This window comes from Rhinolophus ferrumequinum, chromosome 24 (genome assembly GCF_004115265.2).
Source record: "Rhinolophus ferrumequinum isolate MPI-CBG mRhiFer1 chromosome 24, mRhiFer1_v1.p, whole genome shotgun sequence".
NCBI lineage: Eukaryota > Metazoa > Chordata > Mammalia > Chiroptera > Rhinolophidae > Rhinolophus > Rhinolophus ferrumequinum.
Genome location: NC_046307.1, coordinates 23,352,939 through 23,375,370, shown reverse-complemented (window position 1 = coordinate 23,375,370; position 22,432 = coordinate 23,352,939). Strand labels below are relative to the sequence as shown.

At 50.6% G+C, this 22,432-nt stretch overlaps 1 protein-coding gene across 1 annotated transcript in view; it reads left to right on the top strand.

Annotated features, from left to right (window-relative positions):
- Window positions 1-489: 489 nt before the first annotated feature.
- The window catches only part of FAT2 (FAT atypical cadherin 2), a 72,775-nt gene continuing 50,832 nt past the window's right edge, over window positions 490-22,432 (top strand). The window contains exons 1-2 of the mRNA XM_033095600.1: window positions 490-657; window positions 18,317-21,592. Coding sequence (XP_032951491.1) covers window positions 18,337-21,592 — 3,256 coding nt within the window. The 5' untranslated portion in view covers window positions 490-657; window positions 18,317-18,336. The remainder of the gene's footprint in view (window positions 658-18,316; window positions 21,593-22,432) is intronic.

The following is a 22,432-nucleotide window of genomic DNA, read 5'->3' as shown; positions in this document are numbered from 1 at the left end:
ATAACCACCTTGTGTGGTAGGAGTTATTATCTCCACCTTTTCAAAAAAGGAAACTGAGGCTCGCCCAAGGTTACTGAGCAAGGAGGTAGCAGCGCTACCTAGGACTTTGAATCAGCCATGGTGGGAGGCATGACTGGTTGTTACCTCAGATCTGCAGTGTGGAAGAGGACAGTGGAGAGAACACTGTCCCAAGAGCTAAGCGACCGGGGGCCTTTCCCAGTCCCCTCCTGGTCTCTGTGTGGCCACGGGCAAGTCCTACCTGTCTAGGGTCTCAGTTTATCCCTCTGTAAAACCGAGAAGGGAGGTGGAGATGGGCCTGATTTCTCAGCAACTTTCCAGCCGTCATTTTCCATGACTCGATTCCCCACCGTGAGTCTTAGGGCCACAAACCAGTTGGCTCCCTCCGTCCCTCCCTCTCTGTGAGACAGAGAGCTGGCAGGAGGGGATGATCCGCCTCAATTCTCCCACCTCCTTTCTGTTCCTCCTCCTCCTGGGCTGGGACACACCTACTCCAACTTTCTCAGCAGCCTCTTCGTGTGCTGTGCCTTCCTGCTCCTTCTCTGCACTTCCCTCCAGAGCCTGTCAGCCGGGTGCTAGTGAAAGAAGCTCCAGTCGGGCAGCCCGCCGGGGGTGCCCTCCCCTACCTGAAGGGCACAGGTAAGAACTGCTGGAGGATGGGAGGTTGTGGGGGGCTGCAAAGCTAATCCATTCCTGTGCCTTGTCCCAGAGAAGGCAGGCTTTGGGGGCTTTGGGAAATGGGGACAGAACCAGGAGACTGCTGAGGCAGGTATGGGGGGTGGGTAGGACAGGGACACCTGGGCCTTGGATCACCTAGGTACACGGAATGAAGCCCGAGATGCAGCCAGCCTGAGCCTAGGGGCTGGGGATTGGGGCTCAGGAGTGGACAAGGCTAAGACGTTGATTTCACGGAGCAAGGTCATAGTTGCACAAGTGGAAAGTTCGACTCTTGTCCCTGGAAGAATGAAATCCCCTGCTTGGGCTTTCTGGGGATGAGCCTTCAGGGGGATGTGAGGGCCATTTTTTCTGTGGTTTGAGGGGGACGTGCAGGGACGAGGGAATGGAGAGGTGGTGGCTGCTTGTGTGTGTCCGGGGCACAGACAAAACCACCTGGTGAGGAGGAGGGACTCCTGAGAGAGTCAGATAACCTGGCCAGCTCTGGCTCTCTTGCCACTCTTTAGAGGCATCCGGACTAGAACCTCAGTTTTCCTGGCTGTAAAATGGGGTGCTCATGGTCTCTAAAGGTTGTGAAAGGCTGCGAGTGGGCGAGGCACCAGAGGGAGCGCTGGGGTTGGGGACAGGGAGTGGGCAGCTCGGTTCCCCTGTCTTGTGGGAAGCACGAACCCGATGCATATCTTTGGAGGCAGGAGAGCTGGAGTGGAACGCTGAGCAGAGCCACCAGGCCAGAGTTCAGCCCTCCTGTGGGGGACGCGGGAATGCTATCTGCCCCAATATGGGGAGCAGCCAGGCTGTGCCCAGGTTTGCCAAGGGCTCAAAAGGCTGCCTCTGTCGGCAGGCACACGCCGGAGCTGACACCTGGGCTCAGGAGAGAGCAGGGAGGTAGAGAAGCAGGCTCAGGATGAATGCCTCTTGTCCTTCAGCTGGTTTTACAGATGGAGAACTGAGCCTGGGCAGGTTAAGGGTGCCCTGCACAGAATACGCTACTAATAGTTACTATGCTTCCGGGGTTGAGTGACTGGATTGAGTATGCATGGTCATTTGAAAAACATGCGTTTTCATAGCAGGCAGGGTGCGAAAGGAATTTCATTATTCGTGTCTCTGACTCACAGTCTGTGTAGCCCAGGACAGTTATATATCTCTCTGGGCCTATTTCCATATTTATAAAAATAAAGCTGGTTGGAGTATTAAGATCTGTAATTAACCGATTCACCCCAATAAGCCTGTTGGGTAAGCAGAGCAGGAATGATTGTCTGCATTTTGCAGGCGAAGAACCCAAGGGGCTCAATATGCCATGGTCAGTAAGTGGTAGGCTTGGGCTTCCCAGGATCACTGGGTACATGAAACACAGGTTACGCTTCTGGCAGGAAGGTGCTGAGTCCATGATGTAGGCTAGCCTGAAAGAGTGAAACAGAAAGGCCCCCTCTGCCATGAGCTCCCTGGGCCTCAGTTTCCTCATCTGTAAAATGGGGGAAGAACTAGAGAGAGTCAAGGTCTCCCTGGAACTCCCCTCTGATTCCATGCCTCTTAGTGGCTGCCTTAAGGACTCAGAGAACCAGACCCAGAAGGTCACTGATGTTCTCCAGCCTTACATGTCAGCTGTGCCTGTGCTTTCCACGGCAAGGGGCTGCTGGGCTCCCTCGACAACCGTTCTCTGTGAGTGAGGCTGCCACGATATGATCTCTGCACACGCTTCTCAGGGTGCAGTTGAACTCACCGTGGCCTGGAGGTTCTCCTTCCAGCGGCTGCATGACAGGTCATGGAGCCAGCACTGCTGCAGGCCAGGTGGGTCAGGTGGGAAAGAACGTGGGACTGGTGACAAGCCTTCGAGAAAACCAGTGTGTGCCGGGAGCGACAGGGTTGGTACCTTCCTGTCGGGGATCTTTCTGTACCCTCTGGATGGGCTCTGCCTTTTGGGTTCCTTCAGGACTGGATGGGCAGAGCTTCTGGAAGCTTCCTGTACTTCCTGGGTCTGATGCTAGCTCAGAACCTCAATACTATGACTTCTGCAACTAATGGCACTAATGCTTACGTTTACAGTAGGGGTTTCTAGACAGGTGTACAAAGAAAAGTGTGGGTCCAAGTCCTGGATATTATTTGTTGTGTGACCTGGGCCTCAACTTCTCTAAAGCTCAGCCTCCTCATTTGAAAGATGGGGCCAATAATAGTCCTTTTCTCAGAGAATTGATGTGAGAATTACACGATGCAGTAATGCACAGGGCCTTATTGATTTGTTCAGTCATCAATCAAGGTGTCACAGAGCACCTCTCTGCTTTCCCTGGGGTGGAAAGCACCCATAGCTTCCTGAAGGGTTCCTTCCTAAGACAAATCACAATTGTAATGTTAGTTATTTGTGTATCTTTGGTTTGATACTGTCTCTCCTATTAGCTGTTGCGCACAGCTCCGGCACCCACCCAGGTCAAGCCCAGTACCTGGCGCCAACAAAAAGCTTGTTGCATATCTGTTGAGAGAATGAATGAATCTTCATTTCTAATTCATAGATGAGAACCGTCACTTAGAGGGACTAAGCATTAGCCCAACCCAATCACAGATAATAGTCAGGAATGGAAGGGGCCCTAGAGATAATGGAATTAGACAGATGGAGATGCTGGGACCTCACCGGAGAAGGCTGCCGACTTGACCGAGGTCACACAGCAAGTGAGTGGGGAAGGCAGGACTGCTACTCAGATCTTTTCCCTTTCCTCTGCCTCTCTCTGCCTAGTCCAGTTCATGAGACGGTCCTGTTTTCTATGTGGGTGGTCAGTCTTGGAGGCTAGTAAATCACCGCCACGTACATTGGAGACAATTTGGGATCAAGAACAAGCTTGATCCCTAAATTGTAAGCTGCCCCTCAGGGGACAAGGGACATACACCTCATCAATCAGACCCTACCCCCAACACCCACACACATGCACACACATATGTGTGTGCACACGCCATTCCATCATTACTGCCAGCAAGTCAGCAGGTGTCCGTAATTGTACAACTGGACTGACCTTCAGGAGTTCCCTGAAATCTGCCTTCAAGAATTACCAGTCCCATTTGACAGATGACACCATAGATGTCAGCAGGCTAGTATTTTAAAAACCCGTTCACCCCATTTCAACAATTATGTTTCCTCTATACCACCACCAATTCTTGCCTCCCCAGGTTATTTTGAAGCAAATCCCAGATATATAAGTGCTTCTGGAAATACTTCCATGTATAGATTTAAAACATAAGAACTTCAGAAAGTCATCATAGGAGCATGGCTTTTATTTTGTCAATACTGGAGGACGGTGTTGAAAGAGTTGAAGTCAGGCTGCCTTGCTAGGTGTCTAAGGCTGTGGGCGGAGCATGGATTTAAGGAGAGGGGTCCAAGCAGAAGGTTAAGATGTGTTGGCCAATCACAGAGCCTGACAGTCTACCATCACCCACTGATTGACAAATTACCTCCTAAAATCTCTCTCTTCTTGAAAGAGGTGATGCCTGAAGCATTTTCCAGTTTGGAGCCTGCAGAAGAGAGAAATCCCTCCCTCCCTCACTTCCCGTGGAGTCTTTTTCCATTGCTGAGACTGGCGTGTGCCCTGTGAGGTGACAGTGCGGGGGCAGGGCAGCTGTCTGTGCCCTGGCTGGGGGCAGGGAGCCCCGGCTGGAGAATCCTCCAGTTCTCCGTTCCCGTTCAGCTCCAGTGCCCACAGTAGTTGGCCTCGGAGCAGGCTGAGCAGGACTGTACATGCTCACTGTGGGGTAACAGCCGCGTGTGTGTGCGTGTTGGCCCGTGTGTGCTCACATGTCCCAGGTCAGAGCTGCTGGCTGTCTGCCCCTGCAGGCTCCCCTTCCCTCTCCCTCTTGGGTCCTCCCAACAAATACAAGGCTACACGGCACTAAATGCATCAATTTACACATTGAGAAGTTCAGCCTAAGATCCGTGCGGCAGGCCGCATGGCTGAGCACATGCGCTCTGGAGCCAGGGTGCTCGAGAGCCAGTCCTGACTGCTGCTTCCTGTCTCTGTGACCTTGGCACATCATTTCACCTCCCTGAGGGGTACAGGGCTGGATGACGCTCTCTCCTTCTCAGAGCCGCTGTGCGCTGACAGGTGGAAAGTTCTTAGCTTAGTAGTCATCACACATTAAGAGTTCCCGAAACGTTAGCTACTTTTATAGATTTGAGGGCTCCTGAAATGTTGGGAGTTGACTCAGTGAATCACAGCATCTTGAAAAATTCAAATCCTAGAATCTCAAACTCTTGGAAGCCAACAATTAGAAGAAACCTATCACATCCCTAGGATAACGCTCTACGCTGTGCAAAAGTTCCTTGGACAATGTCTCTAACAAGTGGACAGCCTGATTGTTTTTCTTTTTGTAAACATTCAAAAACAGAGTGCATCCACTCAAGTGACAGCTTGATGAATTTTCACAAAGTGCACACAAACAGTGGCTAACCAGCAGTGAGAGCAAAAGGCAGATGTCACCGGCCCCTCCGCCCCCACGAGCCCTCCTGATACCCCCTTACCAGTCACTACCCCAGCCCAAGTGTAGCGATTACCCAGCCAGCCGGGCCGTTCTCCAATCCTTTCTTGTGGGAGGTGTACCATCATTAGGGGAACTCTAATTATTAGAGAGTCTCAGTGAGTTAATTTGGAAGTAGCTAAATTAAACGTAACCTTTAAATTGTTTTGTTTTCACTGTCATATTTCCGCGGCAGGCTAGTTGAGGGCTGAGCTTCCCAAATGCCTAGGGCTGTTATTAAAAAAAATACAGATTTCTCAGCTCCATCCTAGGTCTACAAAACTAGAATGTGGAGGACTCTGCATTTCTACCAGCTCCAAGGGAACTCCCGGTGAGGTCCAGTTGGGTTTGGGAACCACTGGACTAGTGGTTCAGAGCTCAGACTCAACTCCGATAGACCATTTGCTCCAATCCGTGCTCCACATGTACTGGCCATTGACCTGTGACAAGGCCTTAGGACTTTCTGACCCTCAGTTTTTTTTCATATGTAAAACGGGGATGAAATAATACTACTTCCTTGGGTCCATCCACAGGGAATGTGCTCACTAAGCGACCGGTGCTATAACCAGCATGGCTATTCCTGAGACCAACCCATCTGTGGTGTAGCCAAGGAAGTATTGGATTTGGCGTCTGAAGCCTTGTGTTTGAGTCCTGACTGGGCCACTTGCTAGCAGTATGACCTTGGACAAGTCTTTTGACCTCCACCCCCCCCCCCAGGCCTCAACTGTCCCATCTATAAGATAGAAATACTCCTCTCTTCCTTCATTGGGTCTTTGAGAGGATCGAACAAGAAAATGGGCCAGAAAACCTCTCTGAGGACATAAAAATGCTGCATGAACTAAACCCCAATGAACTGGAACTCAGCTGAACCTGGGAACCCAGAGGAAAGTGGGCTCACCATTGTGCTTGCGGTCCTGTGGAGGGCGGGGCCGGTGGGGGTGGGGAAAGGGAACTGCTGAGGCTTTGGTTTTCCACAGCGCTGGTGTGTGCCCTGGCATGCCTCCCACGCTTCTTGGGTTTTGAGAACTGTCTCCTTCCTGGTTCCTGGGGCAGGAAGAGTCCAAGATCCCATAGCTATGAAATCCTGCTCAATTTGCCAGTCAGAATGCTTTTATTATTTAAATGTCTGCCCTCGTTATTACAAGTCTTCTTTGAAGTCCAAGACGAGCATTTTTAGGAAACTTTTTCATGAAGAATAATGTGCATACAAAAAAGTGCACAAAGCCTAAGTGTACAGCTCAATGAACTTTCCAAAAACTAACCAGCTGCCAGATAAAGAAACAGAACATGACCACCACTCCATAAACCTCTTGTGTGCCCTCCCTTCTGGTCACTGTGACCCCCTGCCCCACCAAGGGTAACCTCATTCTAACCTAATCCATAGACGAGTTTTGCCTGTTTTTAAACTTTATATATTTGGAATAACACCGCATGTATTCTTTTTTATATGGCGGCTTTCACCCTACTTTATGCGAGTGGGATTCACCTGTGTTGTTGGCCTAGAACAATAGCTCATTTTCTTTGCTGTATAGTATTCCATCACATGACCATACCACAATTTACTTATCCATTCTGCTCTCGATGGACATTGCGGCTATTTTCAACGTGGGGCTATTATAAAGAGTGCCGCTCTGAACATTCTCACGTGGATCTTTTGGTGACACATGCACACACTTCTGTTGTGTGTGGAATTGGAGTGGAATTGCTGGGTCACGAGGTATATGTGGACGGAACACTTTTCGTTTTTTCAGGTTCTATTCATTGCAAGCAGAACATGGTTCATGGGGCTGAATCTCTATGTGGAAGATGGACAGACCTGTCCGCTGGAAGACAAATAGTTGCCTGTGAGGTTTGAGATGCTGATGAACAGATTGATTTGCAGACTCAGAGACTGCCAGCCGAAAGTCAGGTGCAGGTATCAGATCTGCTGCTTTCCCTCTTCTGTCTGCTTTTCTGTTTGACTTCAGAAAGAACCTTGTTTTGCCTACTGGCCAATCACTCGCCCAAGAGTGATCAGTGGACCACTTACAGGGGAAAATGTGCAGTCTGAACCTTACAGCAGCCCTAGTAAATCATAAATCAGACTTCTTGAGAATGAGGCTGTGATTTTTAACACGCTTACATGTGAGAATCGCTTCTCTAGCCTAAAAGCATCATGAAGATTGTGGTCTCCCTAATTCCCCCACCCCCTCTTCACTGGGGCCTCAGAGACGGCCACATGTGGAACATCAACTTTGAAAGGAAGCAAGGCAGAACATAAGAACCTCAAGAAAGAGATCACCTTTTTCACCAGTCACACCAAAAGCACCCTGGAACTTGTTAAACGTCTATTCCTGAGCCCCACCCCTGTGGATTTTGATTCAGTGGCTCTGGGGTGGGGCTGGGAATATGTATTTTTAACCCCCAACCCCTCAGGGAATTCCCAATGGTGGGAACCACTGGTTCATGTCAATGGCCAGCCCTGTCGGTAAGAACACAGCGTGGCCGAGTTCTGTCTGCCAATGGCAGGGTGGGGCAGAGTTACAATGGGTAAGAGGAATCCGTGTGGACAGAGCCCCGGGGGCTTAAATGTGGAACTCAGGGGGCTTGGCCTGGAGCCCATCAGAGGCCCCTCTGCATCTCATTAGTGTGGACTTTGATGCTCCCAAATCGTCCCTAACCCCTGTCTTGCCTCTGGCCCTCAGTCAGGTTCGGCCTGCAAAGCTGCGAGACTGGGGGCCTCAGACAGCGGAACTGCCTGTCTTGCCCCTCGGTTAGAAGCTGCTCCCCACCTGCCCAGACCTGCCCACCTGCTGGCTTTGTGTCGTAAACTGTTCTGCTCAGAGGGGATTGGCCTTGGACAGACAGACAGACAGTATAGCAGGGCAGGGCCAGGCCAGAGGGAAGGCGACCAGGAGGGAGGACTACAGATGAAGCTGACGGTCTGTGTTTGCTGGCATGAGAGGACCCGTGACTGCATGATCTCGGTGTGGGGAAGGGATCACATAACACCCCCCCACACACCACCTCCCACGTGCTCTTTCTAACCCGAGGGCATGAGGAGGCAGGCCAGGGAACTGTTAGAAACACAGGTGATCTGAGTTTTAATCCTGGCTTGGCCACATACCCTGTCTCCCCGAAAATAAGACCTAGCCGGACAATCAGGTCTAATGCGTCTTTTGGAGCAAAAATTAACATAAGACCCGGTCTTATATTATGTTAGATAAAACCCAGTCTTATATTATAGTAAAATAAGACCGGGTCTTATGTTAATTTTTGCTCCAAAAGACACATTAGACCTGATTGGCCGGCTAGGTCTTATTTTCAGGGAAACACGGCACTAGCTGTGTGAATTTGGATGTTAGGTAACCTCTCTGAGTCTCATTTATCCCATCTGCAAAACGAGGATAATTACAGGGTTGCTGTAAGCTAGCTTAAGAGTGATAACGCATGCCAAGGGCTTACCAGAGGGCCTGGCACATAGTAACTGCTCAGTAAACAGCACCTGTGACCAGCGCCTGTGCCCCTGTAAGCACTTCATAGCCCCCACACCTGGCCATCTTCAGGGCATCATTTGACAATAGCTCAGTGGAGGGTTACTCAGTAAGGCAGGAGAGCAGGGACTAGTCCCAATTCCCAGATGGACAAGTGGAGGCCCCATGAAAAGAGGAGGCTGCCCGGGGGCCTCCCGCTGGGTCCCCTGCTGGGGGATCCATGGCACCAAAGCAGTAGGGCCTCCAGTCCCTGAATCACCTTCCTCACAGAGGCTGCTTCATGAGGGCTCACGCGCCAAGCGCTGTGCTGTTCCACGCGGGAAGCCCTGTGCTGTTCCATGCGCCAAGCCCTGTGCTGTTCCACGTGCCAAGCCCTGTGCTGTTCCACGCGCCAAGCCCTGTGCTGTTCCACGCACTTCATCTTCACTCATCCTCACAGCGGCCTCATGATTATCTCCCTCAGGCTCTATATGAAGAGACCGAGGCTCAGTCAGGGCCTGTGATTTGTTCAAGGCCAGACAGCCAGCCATGGGCCGAGGCAGGACTCAAACGCAGGCCGTCTTGCTCAGAGCCTGAGCAGGTGGCTGCCAGGGGATGTGGCCCTGATTAGAGCGTCCCCAGCCCCTGGGGGGACTGAGTTAGAGGCAGAGCTGGCTAGGAGTGGCCACAGGTGGCTGACGGTCTCATGCACGAGGACCTAGGAGAGGTTTTGATACCAGCAGCTGCTCACAGCCGGCTACGTGGAACAGGGTTCCCCTCACTGGTGGCCACAGGGCCTGCTAGCTCCTGGGAAGGCAGTGCATTGTATTCTGGATAGAGAGGCCTCATTTTACAAATCACAGAAGATGGGGCCCAGAGCAGTCACCCCAACACGTCAGTGGCAGAATAAAAGAGATCAGGAACCCCATGTTGTGGTGGGGTGTCCAAACATTCTCTACCTCGTGTTTTCACTGCCCACACTCTTCTGCCCACTTCACACCCACCCTCCAACTTTTCAAACTTGGAATGAAATCCTATCTGTGACCTTTCTGTACCCACGATGGAAAAAAAAAACGTTAACAGGGGTAGAAATTATTCTTATTTTAATGCTGCTCAAGTTGTGGCTTGAGCTTTGCCACAAATAGGTGAGAGAAAGAATGTCACAAAGACCCACAGGTGTGTGTGTGTGTGTGTGTGTGTGTGACTTGTACAAAGGGGCTCCTGCAAGGGGCTCCTGTGGCATGGGCAGGGGTTAGTACTTATACAGAGAATAATTCCCTCATTCCACACATATTTTTGAACACCTACTGTAATAATAATAACATTACTATAATTATTATAATAGTAATAGTAGTAACTAATAATAGTAATAATGTTAACTACTTTCTGTGTGCTTGGCACTCTGCTAAATGCTTTCCATGCATAAGCTCATTAAATCCTCCAGTGAGGTAAGCATTGTTAGCCCCATTTCACAAATGGGGAAACTGAGGCTCAGATAGAGGAAGCCAGGCCCCTAGACAAAAGCAGAGGCAGAACTGAGGGCAGGTCACCCCAAAGCCTGGCTCCTTTCCCCCTGTGCTCTTCTCCTGGCTAATGAGTAGGAGGCCCACAGCTGTGTGGGTGCCTGACGTGTCCCCAGGTTGGGAGAGGAGCTGGGTAGGGGGTAGCCATTTGGCCAGTGCAAAGCACCGGGGACGAGGAGCCTGGGTTCTGATGCTAGTTGTGTACTGATTCTAGTTGTGCTCTGTGACTTAAGACAGAGCCCAGTGTGACTTCCCTTCTCTGGGCATAGTAGTTTTCCCATGTTTACAAAACAGAGATAGACTCCTAGTACTTTCCAGCTGTGCCCACAGGAGGCTTGGGAATCTCGCAGAGATGCCTCAGAAGGCGGAGGCAGCCACGAATGGGAACTGGCTCCGGTGACCCAGTCATAGCTGTCACAGCAGCTTTGTTTCAATCCATTTTACATAATAATGATGACGTCAGTAAAATAACAACTGGCATTTATTAAGTGGTTGCTAGGTGCCAGGCACGGTGTTAAATGTTTTATACAAACCAGCTAGTCGAAACTTCAGAAGGAGGATCTGAGGTTCAGTTAGGATCTCTCTTTTAAACGTAAGAAAAAAGAGAGGCTCAGAATTTAAGTTAGACGTCCAAGGTCACTCAAGTTGGAACTTGACGCCTATATGTCTGAAAACCTTTGCAAAGGATTTCATTGGCTCAGGGAGTTGCAAGAAGCACAGAATAGCAAGCACCCCACCAGACAAGGCCCATGCAGCCGGGACCTTCCGGCCTCTGCAATTTGTTCTAGTCTCTGAAGAAGCTTTCCAGTCCTCTGGGGGAGTCTATCTTGTGACTTCAAGACACCGCCCTCCTCTCTCCAGAGAGCCACCCCCGAACCCCAACCTTCAGTAGGACAGCCCTTCTCCCCACGCCTGCTTCCACCTTGTCCCTTCCAGGCCGGAGGATTCTTATTCTGGGATGCTACTCGAATCTACCACCTGCCAGGTGGGTGAACCTGGGAAGAGCCTTGAGATGATCTGAGCCTCAGTTTCTCATTTATAAAATGAGAGTGATTATAAGTGACATAATAAGGTTGGTTGGTGCAACCAGATGCGGTGGGTGCAGTAACTGACCTGTCCTGAGTGTGTTCCGGAGCTGTGTGATTGCCCCGTGATGACTCATGCAGCCTTCTCTGCAACTCCACGAGATTGGTGCTATCATCATTTCCCTTTTTCTGGGACCAGAGAAGTTAAACAGCTGTGCAACGTCACACAGTTGGCGAGTGGTAGAGCTGGGGTCTCTCTGAAACAAGGTCTATCTGTCTCCAGAGCCCACTTTCGTATTATTAATTCTACCCAGTACTGTGCCTCCTACCCAAAGACCAAGTGAAATCATGCAGGAAGATGTTTTTTGAAGACTTATAGATGACCATACGGATATAAGACAGTATCATTTTTGTCATCAAATAATAATCAGAATACTGATAAAGAAGGGGACCCCAGTCCCAGCTCCCTTTCCCCCATGTCCTAGATGAGGACTTCCTCTTCAGTCATTTCTCTTCCCTCTAATTCTAGGCGTCCCTCGCTGAGACGGCCTCTCAGTCTGCTGGAGGTTTGGCTACCACTTACCAAGACATTATTGGTTCTAATAAGGTGTTATTCTGTGTCTTTCCTCCCTGTGCTTTCACCTATCGTATTATCTATCTTCCTTGCAGCCCTGGGAAGTAGGTAGGAGTAGCTATTATTATTTCCATTTTACAGACAGGTAAATTGAGGCTCAGAAGAGGTTCCATGGCCTTCCCAAGGTCATATATCCCAACAAGGGCTCAAGCCACTGGCCTTTTTCCTGCTCATATCCAGCTCATTGACTTGATTTTTCACATGACAACCCAGTCGTGGGCACCTACAAACAAGCAAATGACTCTAGTGTTCATCCAAGTTTCTTGGAAGCAAATCAAGCTTCCTTACCCATAGTGAATTCCAACTGGACTCAACCGATAGAGCTGGTGTTCAAGCCCAGTCCACACCAGAGTGGGGGACTTCAGTGGGAAACCCCCCTTTTTGATCTGATGTCAGAGTTCTCTTCCCAGCATGTAGTTCTGTTCTGGCCCCGCTTCTTCTCAAAAACCTTCCATGGCTCCATACTTCTGAGGGGAAAAATGATTTCAGTAGCTAAAGATCTCCTCTCTAGCAGGTACCTGGAATGTCACCTGTCTTTCACTTACAGTTTTAATTCTGATTCAAAGGCAATTTCTCCTAATCCCACCCCCTCCCCACCTTTAAGATTTCGTGACGAACATACTATGTTTAGGATTCTTTCTTGAGAGCCACAGAGTCAGCCCTAACACTGGATGCCTGAGGCAGATGAAGTGCTGGGGAGGGGACTGGGGTCAGAAAATACATACTGAGCTACCTAAATCCACGGTAATTTTACATTTAGATTTGGTGGGGGGGCGAAGGGGGGGAGTGTGGACCTTCTCCAACCCAGAGGAAGGAATCCAGTGGCTCTTTCTTTCATGAACATCTCTCCAAACTTTAGAACACATCTTATTGCCTTTCGCCACAGCTTAGGAAATCCAGAGCACCCAGGTTCAGAAAACCTGGCTGGCTGTTTTCACTTCAGCCACCACCTTCCTGGGTGGCCTTGGGTGTGCCATGCAAATCTCAGTTTCCCTTATCTTAGACATGGGAGTAAAAAGGCAGATGTGTTTCCTAGGAGTACTATGTGTGCTAGTAATTAATGTCTGTGTCATGCCTAAGAAAAGGGACGGTGCGGCGCCCTAAGGGGGAACGTCATCGTTGACCCATGCCTGGGTACTTCTGGAGTGGTGGGGAGGAATGTCAGAAACAAAGCCTGACATTTTGAACAAATCTGCTCGGAGCTTCTTTAGTGAAAGTGTTTTGGCTCTGGGTTCCTCCAAGTACCTGTGGGTCCCCACGGAAGGGGCAGAATTAGTCAGAGTCGTAGACTCAGAACTAAAATATATGCATCGCTGCATCGCTGCGCAGGGCCCATTACAGACACAGGTCATTGAGCATTAGAAACATAGCATATCCAACCATATGCCTTAGAATGTTTTATGACAGGACCCAGAACGTTGGAACAGCAGAACCCCAATTGGTCAGATCTGGAGGGGCTCTTAGAGGTCACCTGGTCCAGCGTTTTAAACCTGTGCTTCCCAGGGCGGGTGCTCCCCAGCGGCATGAGGGACAAGCCCGTGGGCAGGGTCCTAGGCCTCCACCCGCTTCTCCTAGTGCAGCTCTGTTTCTGTCTCTTTATAGACTGTGCTTCCAGGCATGGTTTCATTAGGAACACAGAGATTCTGCCCCTGAAAACAACAGAGGGGCTTGAAATCACTGACGCATCCCAGCTCCCTCGCCAACACCCACAGGTCATTACAGATGAGGAAAGAGGTCCACAGGGGTTGGGTGCTGACTTGACCAAGGCCACATAGGGAAGAGTGACTTTGGATCCAGGTCTCCCAAAAGCCAGGTCAGCTGATCACACTGACCAATGAACAGGCATCGATTGGCGAGTGTGCAGCCCTGCTCCACAGCCAGAGGAAATCCCTTCGGTGCCTTTGAGGGCGCACTTAGGGTCTCACAGAGACCACAGGCCTGCACCGGCCAAAGACCCATCCCTGCGGGAGTTGGAAGGGACTTTCGAGCTCTTCTGGTCTCCCTCAAGGGCAAATATCCCCCTAGAGCGGCACCTCCTTCCAAGTGGCCATCTAGACTCTGCTGGGGTGCCCCCGGTGATGGGGAGCTCGCTCCATATTCTGAGATGACTCATTCCAGGATCACACGTGAGATCCATCACTAACCAAGAAAATGAGCACAGATCTCAGAGCGCTGCTCCTCCCAGCTGTGCTCAGACTTTTATCAAGGACTTGGTTAAAGACATGATGTTACAACCACCACGTTTCTGAATGTCAGAATCAAGATTCTGAGAAGCTGGAACAGTGAGCCGAAACACAGGGTGACACGCATCTCAGTCTCGTTAAAGTCAGACGGCATTTAGTTGCAGAAAATCAGCCTACACAAGAACAGACTGGGGGTGACATCAGAATATATCTGAGAGCTCTCATTACCCAGAAAACTCAACAGTCAATAGTAGGAGCCATCTGCTAAAAAGTTTTAGGACTCGGTAATATTTGTTGAAAACTGTGTCATATACTATGTTCAGCATTTAGGTACATTAACTAATTTCATTCTCCAAAAGGCTTTATGACGTAGGGAAACAGGATCAGAGAAGGTAAGCCATTTGCCCACGGTCACCCAGCCAGGACCTGTGTGCTTTGAACCACCCCCTCGATGTAACAAGGCTGGGAGTTACAAGGAGGTGGAGTTTGAGTCACGCGTGTATCCTAAAAAGGTCCATTCATGAACCCCCACCACTGTACTTGCTCACACATGGGCAGACGCAAGCCCCACAGCTACCAGTTTATTTACTTACATCATAGCCATTCTGTCAAGCAGGCACGCACAACTGATGTACCCACACAATTATTCCAAAATGCCTCCTAAGTCTGTATGTGTGCTCTCTTGCAAACGTGCACATTCACCCACATGCAGATCTCTCTCTGGGCCTGGGGAGCCAAAAGCGTGAGGCCCCACCCCAGACAAGTGCCTGCTCGCAGATCCCCAGAACAGCCTGTGGCTGGGCCAGCAAGCTTAGACTCGACCAGCAACCAGCGGCTTCCTGCTGCACAGGGGCACAGGCTGGACCTTCTCCAGAGGGTTCAGGGGACCCCACCCTCACCCCAACCTCAGGCTTTGATTCTGCCTTGCCTTTGAAAACTAATAATGACTAATATTTACTGAGTGTTTTTCTATGGGTCCGTCACTGTGCTATGTCTTCATAAAATCCCACGAAAGCAGTACTTAATAGCCCCATCTTACAGGTGAGAAAACTAAGGTCCGGAGATGTGGGGTAACTTAGCCAAGGTAATAAAGTTAGCAAGCGGCGGAGCTGGGACTTGAACCCAAACAGTCAGATTCATAAGTGACCACAGCTTCTCCTTCTGGCAGCATGGTGGGGAGGAAAGCACCTGGCTCTAGCTCTCACCATGTGACCTTGGGCAAGTCCCTTTCTTTCTTTAAGACTATTTTCCAGCTTCAAAAAGTAAGGGATGATCACTAAAGTTTCTTTCAGCTTTCATTCTGTCAGTGTCTTTCCTAAATCCAGACACTTCCATTTTTCCACTGGTATTTACGTGGCCGGCACTGATCTAGGCGCTGGGAATTCATTCATGAATAAGATACACAAAACTCCTATCTTCATGGAGCCCCATGTCTAGTGCAGGAGACAGTCAGTAAACAAAAAAACAACATATTGTGTGGTGATAAGTGTCATGGAGAAAATGGGGTGACGTGATAAAGAAGGGTGTTAGGAAGGACGCTACATCAACCTGGGGGTTAGGAAGTGACATTTGAGCTGAGAACTGGATAACAACAAGGAGGCAACCATGAGAAAACCTTCAGTAGAGGGGAAACAGCAAGTGCAAAGGCCCTGAGGCAGGTCCCAGTTTGTTGTGTTTGCAGAGGAGAAAGGACCTATGTGGCTGCGGCTTGGTGAACAATGGGGAGAGTGCTGGGAGGTATCATTGGAGAAGCGGGCAGGGCCCAGCAAGTGTGGGCCCTTCCAGGGCATGGTAAGCAGTTCGTACTTTAATCCAAATGCTATGGGAAGCCACTGGAGAAACTTAAGCAGGAAAGTGATACAAATTGATGTATATTTTCACAAGATGTTTCAAAATAGTGGTCCTAGGTGGTGTAGGCCGGAAGGGTGGCTCAGGGAGCCCAACGTGCCTCTGCACCCTGCAAACCTGTTCACTTGCCCAGACCTGGTGCCAGGAAATAAATGTCCAGACACAGGTCCTTCCCTCAGCAAACAGTCACCAGGTCTTCAGGTCCTACAGCTTGAGCACCAACCTCCCACCCAAGGGTGCATTCTCTTTGCATCTTCTCCCCCTCCAGGGAGACCCCACCCCTGCTCCCTTCCCTAAAGTTCATCGTAACAGCTCCCGCTCTGCAAGCTGCCTGTGCAGCTGCTAAGCAGTGTGTCTTGTTGGGGCCTGCCTGACACCTGTGCTGACCTGGTGAACAGGAAGCTTTCCACAAAGCCGGGCAGCTAGCGCTGGGAGGCTGCGTGCACCCTGGGCTTGCTGGGCTGTGTGCAGAGTGAGTGGACCTGGGATTGGGGTAAGGACTCATTTCCCCCCTATTTCAACTTCAAGAAACAATAACATCCTGGGGGGAGGGGTCGGGATCCAAATGCCTTGGGGATCTCCTCGTGCTTGCAGGGACACAGTGAGTATGGCTTTTGCCTCAGGCTGGCTCCACTAAGGGGTGGTAGTAAGTAAGGGGTGAGAGTAGGGGAGTGGGTGGGGGGAACAGACGATGTCTCTTTCTGTCACTGGCTTTAGGACACCAAGTGTAGAATCTGCCTCCATCCTGCCCTCTCTCTCTCCCGAGGTGCCTGGGCTTAGGGCACCACCCACAGGATCTCAAGCTGGGGATGGTGGTAGGGAGGCCAGAAGGATGGGGCACATTCCAGTTCTGTCCTGTCACAGGCTTTCAGATGCCACATTAGGCAACCTTTTCCATTCTTGCCTCCATCCTGCCTCCCATGTCGGGAAGCTACCTGCACGACCTTAGAGAACCTGCATTGAGTTCCCTCAGGACTCTGGAAAGACAGGAGCCAGGCCTCTTTCCCCCACCCCCACCCCAAACCCTGCTCTGGAAGTTTAACTCTTCCTTGCCTTTGAAGAGCAAGGCAACTAGAAAAACAAGTCATGCCTGTTTCATCCAGGAATGCTTGGCACATCTGGCTGGCAGCCACCAGCTCCTTGGAGCCGACTCCCATGAGCAGGCCAGGCACCCTTCTCGGAGGCCCAGTTTGGCAATCAACTCTACCCTCCTCCCTGCCCCATCCATCCTTGGCCCGGATGAGTCTCACATTTTGACCCAGGCTGGTGGCCAGCGACAAGCCCTGTGGGACCCTCTGGGAAACAGCAAAGGAGTGAATGGGGACTGCAGCAGGCCTAAGAGGGCGAAGCATTGGGTTAGTTCAGCAATTCCCAGGGACGAGGTCTCACCTGGCCACCTACCATGTGGCTTGGGGCAAGACCCTTCCCCCTCTGGGGCTCTATTTCCTCAACTGTGCATGAGGAGCAGGGTCAGAACTCCCTCATCTCTAACGTCCACGTCAGCTCTGACTTTCCAGGAGTTGGAGTTTTCTATGCTCGGGTTACAAGGTGAGTCAGTCAGGCCCTGTCCAGAGGGACCTGTGGTGGGACAGGTGTAGGTAAGCCTGGGGTCGGGCAAGCAGCCCTGGCCTGTGACACAGCGGCTCCAGATCTAATTCTCACTTTGCCTAGCTGCCCTGAGCAGGTCCCTTCCCTGAATGAAATATAGTTTCCTATTACTAATAATAGCTAATAGTAAGTTAAAACATACTATGTGCCAGGCACCCTGCGAGGTCATTTACCTTTATTGCTTCACTTAATTTTCACAACCATCCAACGTCACATCCTTACTCCCATTCTATAGAAGAGAAGATCAAGGCTCACAGAGGTTAGATAACCTGCCCAGAAAGCCACCGAGCTAGCAAGTGGTGGAGCCAGTGCTGAGAGTCAGGCAGCCTGATGCCAGGCCTGTGACCTCGGTCCCTTTGCTTTTCTGCAGCCCCTGCAGTGCACTCAGCTCTCTTTGGCTGGAGCTCAGGCCTGATGGCCAGCCCTTGCAGGAAGTACTTAGATTGCAAAGCTTGAGTACCTGGTTGAAACAATGTTGCCACTGAAGGTTTTTGGGGAAAGTGGTGAAGTGCTCAGGACTGTGTTGTATCTGCCAGGTACCCTGAGGAGGGCATTGAAACTAGTCAGTTATTCTTCAAACCCAGGGTTTCTCAACCTCGGCATTAATGACATTTGGGGCCGATCTTTCTTTGTTGTGGGGAAAGTCCTGTGCATTGTAGGATGTGTAGTGGCAGCCCTGGCCTCTACCACTAGATGCCAGTAGCAAACCCCCACAAGCTGGGATGGCCAAAAATATCTTCACATATGGCCAATGTCCCCTGAGGGGCAAAATTACCCCCGTTAGAAACTACAGCAATAGGAACCATTTCCTTCCTAACTCGCACACTTTTCTTTTGTCTTTTTTTTTTTGCTCAAGGTTTTGGGAGTTTTTCCACCATGATTATTGCCTCGTTGGGTTTTGTCGTTTTCTTGCTCCATTGTACAACCTGTGAGAAGCCCCTAGAAGGGATCGCCTCCTCCTCCGCCTGGCACTTCACACACCCCCTTTATAATGCAACCATCTATGAGAATTCTGCTCCCAAGACCTACGTGGAGAGCTCCGTGAAAATGGGCATGTACCTTGCCGAGCCCGAGTGGGCAGTGAGGTATCGGATCATATCCGGAGACGTGGCCAATGTGTTTAAAACAGAAGAGTACGTGGTGGGCAACTTCTGCTTCCTGCGGATCAGGACAAAGAGCAGCAACACGGCCCTTCTGAACAGGGAGGTGCAGGACAGCTACACCCTCATCGTCCAAGCCACGGAGAAGACCTGGGAGTTGGAAGCCCTGACCCGCGTGGTGGTCCACATCCTGGACCAGAACGACCTGAAGCCCCTCTTCTCCCCGCCTTCCTACCGCGTCACCATCTCTGAGGACATGCCCCTCAAGAGCCCCATCTGCAAGGTGACCGCCACCGACGCCGATCTGGGCCAGAACGCCGAGTTCTATTACGCCTTCAACACAAGGTCGGAGATATTTGCCATCCACCCCACCAGCGGCGTGGTCACCTTGGCTGGGAAGCTCAACGTCACGTGGCGAGGGAAGTATGAACTCCAGGTTCTCGCTGTGGACCGCATGAGGAAAATCTCAGAGGGCAACGGATTTGGCAATTTGGCGGCACTCACCATCCACGTGGAGCCTGCCCTCAGGAAGCCCCCGGCCATCACCTCGGTGGTGGTGACCCCGCCAGACAGCACTGAGGGTGCCACCTATGCCACTGTAGTGGTAGATGCACATAGCTCAGGCGCTGAGGTGGACTCCCTGGACATTGTGGATGGTGACCCTGGAAAGTACTTCAAAGCCGTTAAGTCTTACGCCCGGAGCAGGGAGTTCAGTTTGGTGTCGGTCAGAGACATTGACTGGCTAGAGCACCTGCACGGATTCAACCTCAGCCTGCAGGCCAGGAGTGGCAGCAGGCCTTTGTCTTCCCAGATCAGGGGCTTTCACCTCCCCCCTTCCCCACTGACTTCCCTCAAATTTGAAAAGGCTATTTACAGAGTGCGGCTTAGCGAGTTCTCCCCTCCCGGCAGCCGCGTGGCGATGGTGAAAGTCACCCAAGCTCTCCCCAACCTCCAGTATGTTCTCAAGCCATCCTCAGAGACTGCAGGGTTTCAACTGAATGCTCGCACGGGGCTCATCACCACCACGAAGCTCCTGGACTTCCACGACCGAGCCCACTACCAGCTACACGTCCGAACCTCCCTGGGCCTGGCCTCCACCACCGTGGCCATCGACATCTTGGACGGAAACAACCATGCCCCCGTCTTCAACAGGCCTTCCTATGCCGGCACCTTTGATGAGAACATCCCCCCTGGGACCAGTGTGTTGACTGTCACCGCCACAGACTGGGATCATGGAGAGAATGGCCATGTCACCTATTCCATCGCTCACCCTAAAACTGTGCCCTTTTCGATCGACCCTTACCTAGGAGTCATCTCCACCGCCAAACCCATGGACTATGAGCTAATGAACAGAATTTATGCCTTCCAGGTACGGGCATCGGACTGGGGATCCCCGTTTCGCCAGGAAAAGGAAGTGTCTGTTTCTCTTAGGCTCAGTAACTTGAATGACAACAAGCCTATGTTTGAGGAAGTCAACTGCACTGGGTCTATCCGTGAAGACTGGCCAGTGGGAAAATCCATAAAAACTGTGTCAGCGATAGATGTGGATGAGCTTCAGAACCTAAGATACGAGTTTGTGTCAGGCAACGAACTAGACTATTTTCATCTAAATCCTTTCTCCGGAGTGATATCTCTCAAACGCTCTTTTAAGAATCATACTGCCGGTTCATCCATCACTTATTCCCTGAAAATGACAGCCTCCGATGGGAAATACTATGCCTCGCCCACAACTTTGAATGTTACTGTCGTGAAGGATCCTCGTTTCGAAGTTCCTATAACATGTGCTAAAACAGGGGTGCTGACACATTTCACAAGGACCATCCTCCACTCTGTCGGTCTTCCGAACCAGGACCCCAACGACGAGGACTTCCCATCCCTAAGCGCCTATCAGATCAACCATCACACCCCCCACTTTGAGGACCACTTCCCGCAGTCCATCGACGTCCTCGAGCGTGTGCCTCTCAACACCTCCCTGGCCCGCCTGGCAGCCACGGACCCTGATCCTGGCTTTAACGGCAAATTGGTCTATGTGATCGCAGAGGGCAATGAAGAGGGCTGCTTTGACATCGAGCTGGAGACAGGGCTGCTCACCGTAGCTGCCCCCTTGGACTACGAAACTACCCGTTTCTATGTCCTCAATATCACAGTGTATGACCTGGGCACGCCCCAGAAGTCCTCCTGGAAGCTTCTGACCGTGAATGTCAAAGACTGCAATGACAACGCGCCCCGGTTTCCTCCTGGCGGGTACCAGATCGCCATCTCAGAGGACACAGAAGTCGGAGCCACAGTGGCAGCGCTGAAAGCCCATGATGCCGATTCAGACGACAACGGGAGGGTTCACTACACCTTGCTGAGCCCCACAGAGAAGTTCTCCCTCCGCCCGCTCACAGGGGAACTGCTTGTCACTGGACGCCTGGACCGGGAAGCAGAACCTCAGTACGTACTCAAGGTGGAGGCCAGGGACCAGCCCAGGCAGGGCCACCAGCTCTTCTCTGTCACTGACCTGACTGTCACCTTGGAAGATGTCAATGACAACTCGCCCCAGTGCATCACAGAAGTCAGTAGCCTGAAGGTCCCAGAGGACTTGCCCCCAGGAACCATCCTAACATTTCTGGATGCCTTTGACCCTGACCTGGGCCCAGCGGGAGACGTTCGATATGTCCTGCTGGACGATGCCCACGAGACCTTCCAGGTGAACCCGATGACTGGCGCACTCAGTCTGGAGAAAGAGCTGGACTTTGAGAGGCAGGCTGGCTATAATCTGAGCCTGTGGGCCAGTGACAGTGGGAGGCCCTTGGCCCGCAGGACCCTCTGCCACGTGAAGGTGATAGTCCTGGATGTGAATGAGAATCTCCACCCTCCCAGCTTTGCCTCCTTTGTGCACCAAGGCCAGGTGCGTGAGAACAGCCCCCCAGGAACCCAGGTGATGGTTGTGGCTGCCCACGATGACGACAGTGGCTTGGACGGGGAGCTTCAATACTTCCTGCGGGCTGGCACCGGTCTTACAACTTTTAGCATCAACCAAGACACAGGTACTGGGAGTGGGGAAGGATGGGAGCGCCGGGTGCAGGCAGAGGAAGGGCCTGAGGGAAACCAGGGACTGTCCTGAGAGAGGTCAGGCTGCAGGATGAAAAGAAAAGCAATAATAGGGCCTCTCCTTCCTGTCCCTTTCATTTTACTTTTAATGTACTTTTATCGTACTGGGGATGTATGTACATATATGCACATGTTTGTGTGTATACATTTAAGTCAAGGCAAATAGCATCTGTGTACAGTATATACATTATACGCACACGTACACACTCATATACATACACACATATAAACACGTATTACATATATTTGCTTATCAAAGTAATGCATTGTGGTTATAAATTTTTTATATATAATTTTAAAATGAGTGTTCCTCTGTGACTCATCTTCCCAGATATAATATTTATTAACAATTTAGTCTATAATCTTCTAAATTTTTCTTATTTGTATCTGGTATATCATTCCTATTCGTGTTATTATTATGAAAACATAATACAATAGACACTAATACTGACACTTATTTTCACATAACATAACCTCAGGATATCTTATATGTCAGTACATATAAATCTTTGTCATTTTTTTTAAATGGCTACATTTTATTCTGCATAAAGGTGTAACATCCTTGTTCATAAACTTTTACTCATATGCATGAGTCTCTATAGGAAAAATTATTAACAATGCAGTTTCTGGGTCAAAGGATAATGCATATTTTCAATGTTAACAGATATTTCCAAATTGCCCTCCAAAAAGGTGCAACCAACTTATTTACTCCTTTTAAGCTTCACAGAAAATAAGTACAATTCAGCAAACACTCATTGAGTCCCCTTGACTTGTGA